The sequence below is a fragment of the Uloborus diversus genome, chromosome 7 (assembly GCF_026930045.1).
Source record: "Uloborus diversus isolate 005 chromosome 7, Udiv.v.3.1, whole genome shotgun sequence".
In the NCBI taxonomy this organism is placed as follows: domain Eukaryota; kingdom Metazoa; phylum Arthropoda; class Arachnida; order Araneae; family Uloboridae; genus Uloborus; species Uloborus diversus.
Window position 1 is genome coordinate 45,713 of NC_072737.1, and position 18,720 is coordinate 64,432.

General features: G+C 33.0%; 1 protein-coding gene across 1 annotated transcript; it reads right to left on the bottom strand.

Annotated features, from left to right (window-relative positions):
- Positions 1-1,322: 1,322 nt before the first annotated feature.
- On the bottom strand, positions 1,323-14,640 carry LOC129226149 (6-phosphogluconolactonase-like). Its single transcript, XM_054860750.1, has 4 exons — positions 14,598-14,640; positions 12,605-12,795; positions 9,245-9,385; positions 1,323-2,165 (listed from the first exon to the last, which is right to left on the bottom strand). Exons 1-4 carry the CDS (start codon positions 14,638-14,640, stop codon positions 2,052-2,054), a joined length of 489 nt encoding a protein of 162 aa, XP_054716725.1. The 3' UTR covers positions 1,323-2,051.
- Positions 14,641-18,720: the final 4,080 nt, after the last annotated feature.

Sequence of the window (18,720 nt, forward strand, 5' to 3'; positions counted from 1 at the left end):
TGTGTTCATGTGTATGCAATGTTCTCGCTATTTTGTATCTTATTAATGTTACCTGTATCATTTAATTAAATTTGCAGAAGAGTTTTTGCAGAAAATGCAGAAATGTGTTTTAAAATTAAATAAATTTTAAAACACATTTTTTATTAATTTTATAAAATTAATACAATTTTCTGCTAAAATAAATTTGCAGAAATGTGTTTTGTTTCCGAGAAATGTGCAGTTTCGAGTGAAATGAAACACAATCATGCAGTAAAAAATTTTATTAAAAAACATAACAGACATTAAAATAAAAACATAATTACTCATCGATTTTTAATATAAAACTTTTAAGCGCAATATCACAACACATAAGGCACCCACTTCGGCAACTCTTACAGTAGAGGAGCTTCAGAGAAAATATCTTCTTCGACAGTTTCCGAAGATAACAAAAATATTTTAAAAAATGCAAAGAAGCGAAACAAAATATTACATTGCTAGAGCTCAGTTTGCTGTTGAAACACTTCTAGTTGTTTAAATATTCCTCCTAAGAGACTGATATCCTTCAAACTCATCAACAACAGATTTTTCAATGTCTAATAAATGCTGGATTATAACAGTAAACGTTGAAGGTCTTTGAAGGGTGATCAGAGTTGAAATAAAGAATATTTTCTAACAACTAAATTTTGTTGGCTATTCCTTAATTGATCAAATTGTGGTTCCAATTTGAAGAATATCAAAGAAAAAGGAATAAATCAAGAAAACAAATGTAAATGTCAAAGAAAAAAGTTACATAGGTTTAAAAAATAATTACGAAAAAAAAAACACATAGTCAGAAATTTTTTTGAAGGGAGATATGGTTTAATTTAAACCATTTTTCTATGGTAAAAAAATAAAATTTTCTGAGTTTGTAGAGATCAATTAGCACAAAGTGCGTGGTTGCAACCTATTTCTCTTTTGATTTAATTAAGCTAAGAGCTTTGGAAGACCAAATCTTCCAAACTTTTGCATAGTTTTAGGCTAACTTTCGTCGAATATAGTCGACTCTCTCAAATCTGCGTAGTCCGTTACTTCGAAAAATGCAGATTTCAGGACACATATTTATACATTTTGTAAAACTTTTAAAATGCCAAATTATCACTATTAAGGGAAAAAAAAAACATTACTTTCATGAAAAAGAAAACAATTATAAAAGCAACTTCTTCAATTTATTTTAATTGTTATCTTTTGTTTTTTTCAACAATTTTAAAACAGTTTGATAGATTTTTTTTGACTTATGCTTTTACACTTTAATGTCACTATAAATTGTACAGTTCCAAACATATGATGGCTCAGCTGACGTAAGATAAGGAATAAATCTTGAAAATTGGGTCGTTAAAATATTTTACAAGCAGTAATATTAAAGGAAAGGTAGGCTTTGAATTCAAATGATAAGTAAGCAAATTAGCCATCAGAATGAAAACTAAAATACACTGTACTCCTGATTATCCGGTTTTGGAATTATCCGTGCAGCCAAAAATTTAAATTAAAAAAAAATTCAAAATTAATTAAAGTTCAAAATTATGGCAAATTTTACTACATATTTCATTATTAATTTTAATTTATTACTTTTTGTATTAATAGAGTATCGTATTTAAACCTGAAGTATTTCATATACCACCATGTAGTTTACATATAGCCTTCGAATACCCACTTTTCTGCATGCTCGATCATTTTCGTATTATCTGTGTTTTTCGATAATCTGTGCACACCCTTGCATTAATTAGCACTGATAATAGGGAGTAGTGTAACAATTTATTTCTTTTTTTTCAACGCTGCTAAAGGTTATTTCTAAGGTTTACCTACTCAATATTTAATTGCACATTTCTTTGCTTACATCTCAAACTTTCAATTGGTTTTAGACAATTGTCTAAAATTTTTGCGTCGGGGGGTATCAAGAGTCGATCTTGATTTTACATTGAGTCGCAGTGGTTAACAAAGAAAAAGGCACAATGGTTAGTAGAACATATTGCTAAAGCAAAGGACACGTTCGAGTGAAGCTCCCCAGAGATGAGAGTGGGTATTTCGCTGCACTTTCACAGCAGCAGCTTGGCGGCCTCTTTGTCCACGATCCAACGCAGTTCCCCTTCCGTGAGGCTCACCATGGCTGCAGGCAAGACGGGCGTCTTACTGGTACCCTCCAGGACATCCTGAAATCAAGAGGAGCCAAATCAGGTGCTCGGTATCAAAAGCAACTCTTATTCTGAAAGATTTTTTTTTTCTTTCTAGATAATATGACCTTGTTTTTGTCTTCTTTTTAAATGAGCATATATTTAATAAGTTGAAATATTATTTTAGAGTTATTGTTAATAGGAAAAAGTTCTTGTTTGGCAACAGTTTGAAATTAAGTGCATAGTCCATTAAGGTGGTTCAAAAAAACTTTTTTTCAGCTAGAGTCCAGAACACCCCCTATTTTTTTTAAGAGTTACTAATAGCATTATGCTGAAAAAGTTTTAGCTTCTTACTCAAATTTTAAGACAGTGCTCCATGACCCCATTCATTTAACATTAGCTGTGGCATGGAAAATGCCACAAATTTAGAAATATTAAATTTCCACAGCAGTTTTTTTCTGTAAATAATTATTTTATTGCAATGTATATACATAATACTGGTGTATATTATGATATGTAGCATTGCTTTTTCAGTTCAAAGTATTTTTTAACCCCCCTTCCCATAGGTATGAAGTTTGGGGGAAAGGGTTAAAATAGGAAGCTAAAATTCTTCCAAGTATATTACTGTCCACAAGCCTAAAAATATTGAGGGGTGTTATGCAGAAGAAACGTTTATTTTTACACGTATTTTTGAACCATCCTAATAGTCCATGTTCCAAAAAATGTTAGTCAGATAACATGTAAAATGTTTCAAGTTGCTATCAAGTATTATCTCTCGCTTTAGTTTATTCATGTTTTACTAAACGTTTTGTAAAATGGCCAAAGTGTTTCAGATTATATCTGCTTTTGATAACAGGTTATTGTGTGAATCACTTTAACAGGTTGGGAAAATAATTTTAACAGTATTGTCTCATTGTTTAGATAAACATGCTTTGGCTGGAACTGGTTTTGACAGAAACCAACTTACTTCTTTCTTCTCTCTAATTTTTTTTTTCCCATTCAAATCCCAAATAAATCCTTACTATACATGACACAATCAAAAACTGGAGTGAATCCAAACAATTTATTACAGTAGGCGCCACTTAATGTGTTCACGGTTAATGTTATCATTCGCTTAATGTTATCAGAATCACGAAGTCCCGGAACACTTGTATGTTAACACACGTTGAAAAAGTCGGATATTGTAATCAGCGTCTTCGTTTGTTATCACTTTTTTATAAATTTTCAATTCCCCCCCCCCCCGTTTTTGTTCCTCAATTAACAGAAATACATAGGCAAACCCTGACGAGACTCACTTTCTGTGTAGCATTTTGTGGTTTTCAATAGCAGTTCAAAATTTTTCTAGGAATGAAGCTACAGAAAGTTCGCCCCCCTGTGACCCCCATTGTTGCCATTACTTCGTAAACTATTAAGGAATTGTGTCGAGATTGAAAACGAAGCGAAGTTAAATTAAAATTTAAACAACAAGCAAAACCATGCTGGAAAAGATAGAAAAGCAGAATGTGCTTTGAAACTGGTTTACGAATGTCAGGGAACATGGTCATATTTTATTTACTATGTGATAAAAAATTACATAAATTAGCTTTAATTTTTTATAATTCAGATATTTCCATTCTGTTAATTTAATAATTTATAATTTAAAACTGCAAGCAGCTGAGTCATTGTGATTTTAATTTGAGGTTGCCAAAATAAATGCACCTTAATTGGAAAAAAATCATTTCTTTGTGGTCTCCTGGATTCTTTTCGGTTATAGTTATCAGTCGGTTATTGTTATCACATTGTATTTGTCCCAAAGTGATCACATGAAGCGGCGCCTACTGTATATTAATATTGTTGATATAATTTCAGTGGTCCAAGCATGGATGGAATCTGATTTGAAATAAAAGAAATGCAGGGCCATCGTAACTCAAAAACTTGGGAAGCATATGACTTTGGCGGCCCCTCAGTTTTTTAACGCATTTTAACAGAGAGCAATATTTCGACTTCTAGTTTAAGAGGGTGTCATTACAAGATTGAAATGTTAGCAACGTAAACCTAATCGTAAGTGCAAGGTTCTCTCAGATATAGGGAGTTCGGGGGTTTCTCCCAGGGTAATTTCCGAAGTAAAATCTTTAAAAACACGTGAGCGGATTTTTTTCAATTACGACAGGGGGGAGGCGGGGAGGGGTTGGGGATCTCCATCAGAAAAATTTCGAAATTGTAGTTCTAAAATCTCAGTTTCAGACGCTCTTTGGTGGTCTTGGGGGAGAAGAGATTTGGGGCCCTCCTAAGGAAATGCTTCAAAATTGAACTCTCAAAGGTCTCGAAATTGAATAGAAGTTTTCTGAGTGTCTCTTCCCGAAAATTTGCTTAGTTTTAAAAGTGCAGTTTTAGTCTACCTTTGGTACTGTCTTTTGTCCCAAAATGAAATTGACCGACTTCAACTATGCAGCCATGGTTTCAACTGTGAAATAATTATTGCTGATATGATTTGTTTTCCTTTTCACTTTAAAGTTTTAATTTATTCAGTTTTCGTCAGATAAATTCAGAGTCCTTTATGTTTCTACATAAAGATATGCACAAGCGATTTATTCTCTTTTTTTTTTTTTTTTTGACAATGAAAATTATTCCTTTAAGTTGACATTTTCTTGTTTTTATTGATTTTAAAAGTATTGATTTTATAAATTATTCTTTAGCAAAAGTGGAAAAGCAAACAATGTTCTTTTTTTTTTTTTTTGACATAATGTAGGTATTTATTTTAATGAGCATATTATTTTTTCTTTTTTCTTTTTGAAAGCGGTTGAAGATTTTTTTAAATGGAAAAAAATATATTAGCTGCTTTGTTTAAAAGGTGCTACTACTTTATTTGCTCATTTATTTATTTATTTACTATTATTGAGCGAAACATATCATGCTAAAATTTGCAATGAAATACTATTTTTCCTTTTTAGACAGTTCATTTTTCTTCTTCTTCTTTTTTTTTGCATAAACTATTTCTTAAATGAAATATATTTTTATCAAATTAATGAAAAAAGAATGAATAAATTATGAAACAATAAACAGGTATTTAATTAATGTATCAGAAAAACCAAATGACAATAAAATCTGATCTCAATCTTTTCTTTGTGGCTAAATTCTTCTGTTCATTCATAATAAGATGAAGATTGAAAACTATCACAAGCCATTCCATTTATTTGGCTATCTTCTTATTAGAAATATGAAAAATTGCAGGATTGATCAGTAGGAACAGCATACAAAGGGATTTTTATTGAGTGGGATTTTAGAAAAGGTTGCGGGAACCCTGTGCCAGCGAATTATTTTTTAACCGTGGAACAATATTAATGACCTTTCTTGAAACCCGATGAGCGTACTATAGCCCAACTCTTTCAAATTCTTCTCAATTTCTAAAAATGCCAGATTTTCAATTTGCTCAATTTTTTCCCTAACCTCAAATGTGATCCAGCTGTGTGAAAATTTCAGGTAGTGGCCCTCTGACATTCTCCCACATCCAAAGAATTTTCATTGCTGACTTTAAACTCAAATAACTGATGAATAAAACGGATTCACTATGATAGTTACATTAAGTACCTACAAAAAAAAAAAAAAAAAAAAAAAAATCACATTATTATTGTTCACTTCTTTCTTTAAAGTTTATGAGTACTTGAAGTGGCCACTTCTGAAGCAATGGCCACTATTGGTGTTCAGGGTTCATACTCAATTTGGATAAAAAAAATTCCATGACTTTTTCATGACTTCATAAAATTTTTCATGACCTCGTTACAAAGAGAGAGTAGTACTATTTAAAGTAAAACTTGACAACTTTTCTGGAAATGGGCAGTAGAAAAACTGTTACGTGAGTGCCACTGCCTCATTGAAGCACTTACTAGTGACTGAAAAAATCAGTGCAGACTGCAGATACTAATAAATTATTCGTACTTGTCTTTATCATATAAATTCAAGCAAAGTAAAAAATATATAGTGAATGCAATACAACTGATGTTTAAATATCTAATAAATATTCAATAAATAGGGCCGAATAGTAATAAATAGGGCAAAATTAAATGAATCATTACTAAGTTTCCAATACAGTAGAAGACTTATAACGCCGACCTGTATAACGCAATTCTCTATAAACCGCACTACTTTTCAGAAGTAAACAATAGGTTTTAAAGTTTAAGAAATCCCTCTGTTTTGCTTAGCAAACATAAAAGTGGTTAGGCAAATTGAATTTTGAAAGTTTTTCATCTTTCCATCTTATTTCTAAGCTTTTAAATTGAAAATTAGTATTCATAGTAAACAGAAAATACCAGATGGCTCTTAAAAATGCAGCTGTTATGCAAACCATGAAGCTAGCAGAAGTGCAGGATTTTGATTGTGAAACATATTTATTTGTGAATAACTCATTGTAATATTGGTGCTTTAATACTCATTGCAGATGAAACTCATTCTAAAGTGCTAATATATAGATACATTCTGAATATTAGTTTCAAAATTTGTGAAATGATCTATATAATGCAAAAACCTGTACAACGCAAAAGCTCTGGTCCCAAGGTGTGCGTTATAACGGTCTTCTACTGTAATAAATTTACTTCATAAAAGCACATTATCTTTTGGTGTCATCAGTGCATCTAATCATCCATGTAACTTGACAGTACATGCGTTCATTAAAGTAAAGTCACGTTTTTCGGTAAATTCATTTTTCTAAACCAGATATTTCAGCTGGCCACAAGGATCAGTTTTGCCAGCTGTATGTTGGGCACCACTGTTTTAGAGTATTGGAATTCCCCTATTTCTATGTTCTATTGCCTGACTAAAGCTTTCATTTTCTAAAGCCTTCAACATATTAAGGTAAACTCTGGTAAATTTAATAATGAATTTTTACCAAGTAGTTGAAACAAACTCGGATGCAATTGAATTACACTTTTTGAATGGGAGTGACAAAATCGAGAATATGAAAGTCCACTACTATACAGAATACAAAATATAAGTGCTGAAAATAATAGTGAATTCAAAATTAGCGACGCCCAAGTAATACAATCACATTACAAAAAAAGGCGAGCAGCTGTTACAGAAGCGGATGAAATTGGATTCCAAAACTCAGATTTGTTTTTGAGATTGTTCAATTTATATGCAATATTACTAAATTACTCAATATTTCTAGCTCTCTTTTAGCTATTGTTACTTTCTTACTGCCCAAGACATTTTTTCATGACTTAAAACAAATTTCCATGACTTTTAACGAAAATATTAATTTTCCATGACTTTTCCAGGTCTGAAATTTGTTAATATTTTTTCCATGACTTTCCAGGATTTCCATGACCCGTACGAACCCTGGGTGTTTTACCTTAGTTCCCGAGATTAGCACCTTCAAACTAACAATTTCTTCAGCTTTATATTATTAGTATAGATTAAAAGATGACGTGAAGTTGCGTAACAGAAAATTTACCGTATTACCCCTCATTATCCGGCATGCTGCAAAACTCGGGGGTCAATACATTTTCAAACACACTTGCCTGGTCCTTTCCGGCATGCCGGAAACATCGAGGTTAGGGAAAACAATATAATACTATAAAAAATATATGTTCAGCTTAAAAATGAATATAAGTTCTATACATATCTTATTAGTATTAATAAACAGTTTAATTTTGTACAAGTAATTACTAACAATGCCAATTGTTACTTTAAAAAGAAAAATATTGTTCAAGAACGAATAATTTTATAAAAATTGAATTAAAACTAAGTAAGCAAACATATAGGCAGTAAGTGACCGCCCCAAAACCAGTGCTAGAAAATTTACCATAGCTATTCAATATAATAAAAATTAAACTTACCTCACTTAAGGGAACCTAAAATAGTTTATTTAAAAAAATTTTGAACAAATTGCAGTAACAATGATTGCTTCTGAATGGATTACTTTATTGGCATATAATTAAATCCATTCCTACTGACCTACCATAAATAACCAGCTCATATATGCAACACACATTTTTTCTTGAAAGAAGGTTACTTTCAGTATTTATTTATTTTTTCCCCCTTACAGTGGTTTGCTTTCTGATTGGAACTGAATGGGGAAATTTACTTTTGTTTTGTTGAAAAATGAATCTTAAATTATCCGGCATGCGTGAAAATTCGAATTTCCCGGCACGCTGGTCAACCTCGCTTTTCCCCGGCATGCCGGATAATGCGGGGTAATACGGTATGTGAACAAAAAATTTAATTCTGACTACATTCTTGTTTTTCAGAGTCCGATTAAATATCGGGCACAGGAGTCGAGTCGGAGTCAGGTGCCCCTAAATTCTCGGAGTCGGAGTCTGGAGTTTGGTGTCAAGAGCTGTTTCCAAGAACATTTGTTTCAAGTAAATCCTCCTTCAAGTACGGAATCTACATTGACTTTCAGTTTCCCCGTAGGCGCTAATGTTAAGAGATTTGAACTGTTCAAAATTGAACGGAAAAATTGTTCAAATCTAAAAGATATTTTATATACAAGTTTATCATCAAAAGTTTTTTCCTACAAAGTTTGTTTGAAGCAAATTCGCCTCACAGTTCGGAATTGCCTTGAATTTCCCTGTAGGCGCTAATGTTAAGTTTTTTTGAACTGTTCAAAATTGAAAAAAAAAATAGTTCAAATCAAAAAGCGAAATATGGGAATGAGGTGTCCTCGCCAATATATTTTGAACAAAAAAAAAAATTGCTCAAATTGGACAATTCAATCAAAAGTTATTAAATAGAAAGACAGTATATAATAAAGTAAATAGAAAGACAGACCGAGAGACATTTTCTCCCATCTCAATATCCTACTTTCCAATTTTTAATTTTTCGATATTTATTTAATTATTTTATTTATTTTTTACTTTTTTTTGTTTTTCGCAATATTTTTAAGATGCATTAAGCCTTCTTTCATGGTTTTTTCTTCTTTTTCCGACTTTAACTGGGAAAGTAGGCTGAAAATAAACCTCGAATTATCCGGCATGCCGGAAAATTCAAATTTCCCGGCATGCCGGTCAACCTCGCTTTTTCCCGGCATGCCGGATAATGCGGAGTAATACGGTATGTGAATAAAAAATTGAACTCTGACTACGTTCTTGTTTTTCATTGCCCTAGACAAAACGGAACGTGAGAAAAACTAAACGGAGACTGACCTTGATGGCTTCCGCTTTGCCTTCTCCCAAGGTCACGAAGACGACGTTCTTGGCGTTGTTCAGGACGGGAAGGGTCAGGGTCACACGGCAGGGGGGAGGCTTGGGGGAGTCCTGGATGCCCGCAACCCACAATTTTTCTTCCTGCAAGTCAAACAATTTGCATCAAACATCAATACGACATCAAACTTTACAGCTATCCAACTGATAACAGATAAAAGCATGTTGATGCCAAAGAAAAATACAAAATTTTTTGTCGATCATAGCCACTTTAAAAAAACATTTTGAAAATGCAGTACGAAAAAATAAAGCGAAACCTAAAAGGTGCCATAAATGATGGTTTTACTTCTAGCACAGAAAAATGTTCCGTGAACACCATTTGCTGTTTCTGTTTTTAACTTTTTAACCTTTATTTAATAAATCTCTTTAGCTATTTTTTACAACAACAGTTAAAATGTCTTGTGGCCGTACACTGAAAAATGTATATAATTTTATTTCTGCATTATATAATTTTGTACAAATAGCTAACAAAAGAAAAATGGGTGAAGCTGCTAATGCTTTTGTGAGTAACTCAATACCATTTAAAGCAGGGTTGGCAAAAACCCGGGTTTTTAAAAAAAACACAGGGGTTTTACACAGGGTTTTTTAAATAAAACCCCCCAAAAAAAACAATTAAAGCTGGGTTTTTTTTTTTAAAAAGTGGGTTTTTTTTTTGCCTTTTTTAAGGGAAAATGTAGGGTACTTGTAGCATATGGTAGCGTAAAATGGATAAAGCGCAAAAATTGTCTTCGGGTAAAAAAAGCTGGAAAACTAGTTAATATTCAGCATCTTCTGAAGAAAAGTATAAAAGACAACAAAAGCCAAGAATGGTGAAGTTTCAGATTTTTTAGTTTTCAATATTACCAACGAGTGATAAAATCTATTGTTCGTTTTTAATTACAACATTTTTTCTTTTGCATTTTACTTTATTGTATTTCATTTTGTTATGCAAAACTACTGTAGAACCTCAAGTAGTTTAAATCCCTTTTTACTGAATTACAGCTTAATCAAGACAATTCTTTGAATTTTATGTTGCCTGTTTTTCTATTTCTGTGTACAGAGTAAGAAATATTAAACTTTTTCGTAAAATAATGAAAATACTGTACAGCCTGTTCTGTTTTCTGTCCACGTTTTCAGAAACCTGTTTATTTCTAAAAAATATACCTTGTGTGTGTTTGTGTTTGTTCGAGATTTGTGATGTGTTGGTTTGCAGAAAATAATTCACACGAAAGCCTTTTAGCTAAAGTGGTTTTCTCTGAACAATCTACAAATATTGAGAAAATCAGACGTGACAGGACTTAGTCAAGATAATTTGAGTTTTTTATTGATTAGTTAAAGAAAAAAGTTAAATACATTTATTTAAAATTTTTGGAGCAATTTTTTTAATGCTCTTAAAAAGTTAAGATATGCTATTAAAGTTCAAAATTCATTTTTTATGTCCATTGTCTGTGGTGAAGAACAAATAAAAAAGGAAGTTTGAATTGTGAAAGTATTTTAATTAATTTTTTTTAAACTTCTCAAAATTAAAAAAAAAAAAAAAAGTGGGCTAAATAATGGGTTTTTTCAAAAAACCCATTGGGTCCAACCCAATTGGGTCCGATCCGGCCAACCCTGGTTTAAAGCATGCAAATATTTACACAAAAATGTATAGTTTCATATTATGAAAGAAACATTAATTTCAAGTCTATATATTATACTAATAATATAAGAAAATAAACAACATTTATTTGAGAATTCAGTTATTATTTAAAGACATTGAATATCCTATTTATATCAAAATATCGGAAATTTCTGAACCCGGTTCACCATCGCTTGCACCAAATACGACAACTATAAATAAAATGAAAATGATTTACCCCTTCAGACCTGGTGTCCGGTATACCGGACATACACTTTAAACAGCTGCTAATCATTTAATAATTGATTTAATTAGTTGACTTTTTGTAGTTGACTCTGCATTCTACTTATTATAATCTGTGAAATAATTTTTCGTTTTGGGATTGACAGCACTGACATATAAGGATTGAGAGATAGAGAGTGGCTCATTTTTCCAACCATGGATTTTCATCTGAAAAGCGAGGATTTTTTCCTGATTTTTGTAAAAATATATAATCTTTAATTAATCGTTTCAAACGCTTATATCATGTTTTATAATTGTTTGTAGATCATTTTATAATGAAGTTTGTTTGGTATTTTATCGTTTTTGTGTATGAACTATTGATTTCAAAAACATGAGTCCGGAATATTGGACGTGCCATAACTCTTTTAATTTTTCTCCTACAAACTCAAAATGTTGTCTATAAGATACCCTTTACCATAGTACCCTGTGTACCAAATATCAACATTTTTGGTCCAATATTTCATAATTCCGACTGAAGGGGTTAAAAGGATGACCCAATTTTGATCTTAATTTCTTTGTTCGAAACGAGACTTGATCGCCAGTGTTTTTAGCCCGGTATCATGATCATGGGACTTTAACTACGGGATACATGAATTAAAAACGGCAGAAATAGCACATATTTCGCAATTTCAGAATAGAACTTTGGCATACTTGCACATTTAGAACCTGAGTATCACTCGAAAGAGGAAAGTTTCCTGCGTATAATGGATTTTGCTTGGAACCTCCAAGTCATACAGAATTATACAGTCTTTTTTACTAAATTTTAAGTATACTTCTATAACTTATATTCACGCGATTGATTATGATTTTATTGTAGCACATGAAGAGCCTGGAGTGATTTGAAATGTTTATCTGTTTCCATTTTGCATTGAAATGTTTATCTGTTGCCAAAATTGTTGCCATTCTGCTTTTGCGCCTATAGCAAAATTTAACAGCTGTGACCGTCATCACTCTCCCAATAATTATCTGGTAAAAGATTAAATATATTTATATTTTATGTGTATTACGGCCGCTAGGTTTTTCTTCAATAAATGGGAGTCAGTCAGGATCGCTTTTTTTTTCTTTTCAACTTTTAATTAATCATTCATTTTTTTATGTAATGCAACACATAATGTGAAAAAATAGGATTTGTCATAAGCAAGTTAACTAAATAGTTTTTGGATTTTTATGGCAACAATTTTGGTTTTATTTCCTAGAAATGTTCTTGAACTTCAAAAAGTCCGGAATATCGGACGTCCCATAACTCTTTTAATTTTTCTCCTACAAACTCAAAATTTTGCCTATAAGATACCCTTTACCATAGTACACTGTGCACCAAATATCAACATTTTTGGTCCAATATTTCATGATTCTGACTGAAGGGGTTAAAAATGTGGCGTGACCCACGATATAAAATTGCCTGGAGGTCAAGGAGTGGTTCCTACCTTGAGCAGGGGGTGTCCCGGGAAGAGGGAACAGGTGTGTCCGTCCTCTCCGAAGCCCAAGAGCAGGAGATCGAATCTGGGGAGGGAGGGAGGGGAGACGTCAAACTCCTTCTCCAGTTTGAGGGCGTAATCCCTCGCCGCTTCAGGCGCTGAAACACACGAAACACCTCTCGACGTTATCGATGACGGCACTTCATTTTAAAATCATTGGAAAGAAAGAGTATACAGGGCTGCCACTCAGGGTAACTTGACGTTAAATCCCGGTTATCACAAATTTGCCATTTCAACTGCGCTTGCGCATGGACTTGGCTTTTTGGGCTTTCTGTTTTAAGATTTCGTGTTGCTTGTTTATATTTAGGTTGTGCTAGAGTCCCAACAAATTAATGAATGCGATTAGAGTGTTTTCACAGCGATTTCGGGATACATTATATGAAACTACGGATATGAATAACTGATAATCTTTATAAAGAAAAGAGAAAAATGACACTTCAGGATTTATTGGTTTGGAAATATTTAACATAAACGTAAAACACGTTATGTACTTCAAAAATGATCGGAATATTACAAATATCCGTCTTTTGCGGATATTTTACGTTAGGCGTAAACAGCTCAGTATTATACATTTGTATTTAGGCTGAGGGTTCGGCTTTGTATTGGAAGTGATGCTGCAGATCAAGTACGCTCTTCTGAGGTTAAACATTTGGCCCTGAAAAGGGCCTTTGTTTGATAGAAAAATCAGGTTCCGAATCCATTAATAATTAAGACGCAAAACTCAATCTTTACCGAGGCGTAAAAACTAAATCAAAAATTATAAATTACAAAGCTGTCTTTATCTGTTCTCATCTCATATTAACAATTTTAAACGTTTTTCATTAGTTTGAGCAAGAGTTTCGAAATCAGCTAAGTCCGCGTGCAAGCGCAGTTGAAATGGCAAATTTGTGATAACCGAGATTTAACGTCAAGTCTCAGGGTATGCAGTCTTACAAACGAGCAAACACTGAAACAGCGAAGTACCGTTTATATGTTTCTCTTTTATATGTTTTTATCAATTATACGTTTTTAAAATTGATCCCTGCAAAGTCTTATACACATTAACCTATAGCTATTATACGTTTTTTCGTTTGTACGCTTTTTCATACAGTCCCTTCAAAAACCTATAAATGGTGCTTCACTGTATTAGAAAAAGATGCATGTAGAATAAAAAATAAATAATGTTTGCTTTTATGATAGACATTTTAATCTTCAACTAAACAAACAAAAAAAAATCCTTTAAAATTGCAATTTTTTATTACATTTTACTTATGAATTTCATAATATAATATTATTTTATGACAGTTTTTATGTGTAGACACAGATTTTTGCAACATCAATTTCAAAAAATAAATAAATAAAAATAAATTCCCTGTACTTTCCAGGTTTTTGAAGAAATTAGCAAAATTCCCTGGATTTTCAATGTTTCTTTTTTGAATTCTCTCCATTCTCTCTTTTTCTTCCGATTTCCTTGTGACATGGCAACCCTAGCCACGTTCATAACGCACTTTTTGACTTACAAACGAGCAAACACTGATATTAGAAAAAGATGCATGTAAAATAAAAAATAAATAATGTTTGCTTTTATGATAGACAATTTAATATTCAACTAAAGAAACAAACAAAAAAAACCCTTTAAAATTGTAATTTTTTATTATACAGGGTGTTTCAAAAAGAATGACCGGATTTCAAAAAATCATATAAATTCAGATTTTAATCCGTTTCGTTAAATAAAGGTATCGTTAGAATGGGGAAAATCTCGAGTGGCCCACATATGTAGTGGTAACACTTTTTTTCACCCGCCATTTCAGTGTTTGTGAAAATGACGATTGCACGACAAAAATCGTATTGTGTTCTACGCTCCGCAAAGTGAGAGTCCCTAACGTGATTTTTGTCGAGAACACTCTGGTGTTGAACCTCCTGCCCCGAAAAGCATTAGAAAATGGTATAAAAAATTCAAAACACGGGTTGTTTGTGAAAGCAGTGGAAGCAGTTGATGCAGACATGTTTCTAAAAGTTTGGGACGAATCTAACTACCGTGTAGACATATGCCGTGCATCCAAAAGTGGGCAGATTGAGCACCTTTAATTTTGTATGTAAAAAAACTTGATTATTTTCCCTGTAATACAAACTTTATCTGAAGTGTCTATTTTTAATAGTTTTCATAATGTACTCATTTTAAATCGGGTTATTCTTTTTGAAACACCCTGTATTTTACTCATGAATTTCATAATATAGTATCATTTTATGTTAGTTTTTATGCGTAAACACAGATTTTTGCAACATCAATTTTAAAAAAAAATAATAATAAAATGAAATAAATAAATAAATTCCCTTTATTTTCAATGTTTTTTAAAAAATTTTTGAATTTTCTCCATTTTTCCTGTTTCTTCAGATTTCCTTGTGAAATGGTAACCCTAAGTAAGACTGCAGAATGGGGGTGCACTGCCTTGCCATGCACCGTTCCAGCATCCAGTTTTTATCCAAAATGAGTTAACCTCAATGGGTGGTTCTTTGTAACATATTTTACCTACAAACAATGCTTCATGGTCATTTGTGAAAGGGAAATATTTTTTAAAAGATTCTGAAAAAGTGGCATCTGACATAAATACAGGCGTTCCTCGTATAACCCGGTTAATTTGTTCCCTGTAGTACTGAAACCGTGCTACATGAGACTTTTTTATAAATAACTTTTTTAACTAATTTTTTACTCATTAATCATGTACATAGTAAAAATCATGTCAGTCTCATATCAAAATCATCACAATGTTACGATGTATCCCGTTTTCCTCTCTTTAAAATTTTTTTAAAGAGCTTTATTTTTAACTGCTCTTGTTTAAACTTTAAAAAATATATTCAACATGAAAAAATATACAGTGAAACTTCGGCAAGTCAAACTTCGATGAACCGAAAACTCCGATAAGCCGCAGTAAATATTTATTCCCGTCCAACTGCATGGACAACTAATGTTATGTATCCAACGTATGTTGTATCGAAATTGTGTTTCGCGTAATATCGAAACCGTGTTATGCGAGACTTAATGTGAATCAAGGGATGTGTACCGTGTTATATCGAAACCATGAAGTATTAAATTCAAGTTTCGAGTCATATCGAAACCGCGTTATAATAATCGGAAATTTGGTAGCTTGTTGTATGGAAATTGTGTTTTGCGTAATATCAAAACCGTGTTATACGAGACTTAGAAATAATGTGAATCAAGGGATGTGTACTGTGTTATATCAAAACCAAGCATGGGTGCAAGTTTGGTGATGTGTTCAAGACGGAAAATTTTCAGCCCCCCCCCCCACCCGCATTAAGGAAAAATTTGTCTATTTAAATGTTGTAGATTTTAACAATGCCAGTTTTGGAATCTGTTTGACTTAAATTTTAAGCCTTAAATTTGTAATATTTAAGTGATTTGACATCACAATTCCAAAAAGTCCAAAATCCGGCAATAAAAGGTTGGGCAACTGGGGGGGGGGGGCAATAAAAGGTTGGGCAGTTGGGGGTCTGGGGATTTCCCCCAGAAATGTTTTCAAATTGAAGTCCAAAAAACGCTATGGTAGGCCATTTTGGTAAAGTTCAGGGAAAGGAGGGGTTCAGGGACTCTTGCATCAATTATTTCAAACTGATAGTCCCAAAATCACAATATTGGGCAACCTTCAAAAAATATTAGAGAAAGGGGGGGGGGACGCTATGGGCTTTTCCTGAAATTAAAGATTTAAAAACAAATTGTAATTTAAATTTCATAACGTTTATACGCTTTTTGAATGCACTATTGAAGGGATGAAGTTCAGGAACCCACCTTCGGTAACATTTTGAAATTGAAGTTTCAAAAACGCCATTTTAGTCGATGTTGGATAATGTTAGGGGTAAAAGCGTTTGCAGCACCCCACCATTAGTTTTTTGCCGATCGTAAACATTTTTATTGCAGCAATAAATTCGCTTAGGACATAAGATTTTCCCTTTTGCAACATAAATCAGTTCTGATCGGAAAGTCTACCCAAGGTAGCGCCAACAAAGAAAGAAAGGTGGAGGGAGGGTAAAGCCGACTAATGATAATGAAGTCACCATTCCCCCACACAGTCTTCATTTGAAAAAGAATTCTTTTATAAGATAAAATTAGCAATAAAAAAACGCTTCAGTGAAGTAAGTAGATATATTTTTTAAACAAGGTACCCTTTCCAACATTCATTAAATAAAAAAAGAAATAGGGTAACTGAATCCTTACCCCAGGCAGGGTTCCTGAATCACATCAATCTTAAGGCACTCAAATATAGTCTAAAGTGGCGCTTTAAATATTTCAGCATCAAAGAATTTTCGGAATAGAACTCCCGAAACCCTTGCTCTGAATTCACCACAAATGTCCTAAATTTCAATTTTTAAGGCTTCAGTTTCTAAATTGTTTTGTAGGAATAGTACCCCTCTTACCTATAAACATGACTTATGACCGCCTAAAAATTTTAATACTTTAATTTTGGAAACTTTCTGAAAGAATCTTCCTACATCCTTCCCCCTTAAGTCAGTCAAAGATAACCCAAAACAAAGCTCTAAAAATTTCAGAAACGAAAATATTTCGGGCTGAGGGTGTGGAATCCCCTCCCCCTCTCATTGTGTTTACTAAATGCAGTGTAAGTTTTTGTTTAAGATTAATTTTTTCATTGAGAGAGCAACTCCCTTCCACACATCGCCAATGAGAACCCAAAGTTTTAAGACTTCAATTTTGAAAACGTTTCGAGAAAGACCCCTGAATTCCCTAACTCTTAACTCACTCAAAAATAGTTAAAATAGCATTTCAATACTTCGGGGAGAGAGACCCCACCCCCCCTTCCGAACTCTTTCCTCTAAGTTCACTAAATTTTACTTAAATTTACGGTTTCCCCTTTTCATCACCGAAGATTTAAGAATTTAAATTCTAAAACGTATTGAGAGAAAGCCTTCAAATTCACTCCTTTTAAGTCTTCCAAAGATTACCTAAAGCTGAGTACTTCAGCTTTGAATATTTTTTGGGAAAGGAGAACCCCGAACCCCAAGATGGTCTAAAGTTGCGTTTTTAAGACTCCAATTTCGGAATTTCGCCAAAAGAGAGCCCCCTCCCTCCCTCTTGACATTGCCAAAGACAGCATAAAAGTTTTAAGACTTCAATTACAAACACTTTTTGGAAGTGGGTCTCAAATGCCCTTTAACTTAAGTCATTTACGTATAGCCTCAAATAGTTTAATACATCAGCTACAAAACATTTTCATGTTAGAACACCAAAACCATCTCTCATAAATTCACCAAAGATTGCCTAAATTAGTGTTTTTAAGTCTCCAGTCTCCGATTTTTTCTAAAACCTCTCCCTTCCCCGCTTTTATATCATTAAAGACAGCCTAAAACTTTTTAACGTTTAAATTTTTAAGAGTTTGCAGAGGAGAAATATCGAACCACTCCTAGCTTCAAAAAATATTTTCAGTTCAGTTTTTCGATATTTTATACTGTAACCCGTGAGTAACCCCCCCCCCCCCCCCCCGCCTTAGATTGTCCAAGATATCAACGTTTTAAAACCTCAGTATCGCAGGTTAATTTGCGAACAGATTACCCTCTTTGCAAGAGCAGCGTTTTTTTGCAAACTCGTGCTCCGTTATTTTTCTTCTTTCCTTTCTCTCCCCCCCCCCCTCCCATATTCCCATTCTAGCGAGTGTTAGATTCAATCACAGAATTTAGTGTTTCCTCAAGTCTTTGTCAAAAATGCAGGAACGGTTGCCCATCGGCGTTTCCAACCAGCTTGAAATCCCCCCCCCCCCCCCGCCCCCGATTATTTCCTTTCCATTTTCATTAAAATCTCCAAAATCCTTGATAGTTTCCGTTTTACCTGGTATGTGGACGCCCTTTTATGTGGCGAAAATATTTCATCTTGTCAGCAATCACTCTCAATCGGTGATGGATCTCAACTCTTAAGACCTTTTAAGAGCGTACATAATTTTCATTTATGCGTGTAAACTTTGCAAAAAGAAAAAACCCTAAATGAAAAAAAAAACGAATGGATGATCGAAAAAACCATGAGAAAAGGCTAAATTTTCAATTAGAGTCGACTGCTTCGAAAA

Coding starts and splice junctions, on each gene's coding strand:
- LOC129226149 (XM_054860750.1), bottom strand. CDS start 14,640: ATGTCTGCATCAACTGCTTCCACTGCTTTCACAAACAACCCGT. Junction 12,796..14,597: donor TGCTTTCACAAACAACCCGT/GTTTTGAATTTT, acceptor TTTAAAATGAAG/TGCCGTCATCGATAACGTCG. Junction 9,386..12,604: donor CGGGACACCCCCTGCTCAAG/GTAGGAACCACT, acceptor TTTGACTTGCAG/GAAGAAAAATTGTGGGTTGC.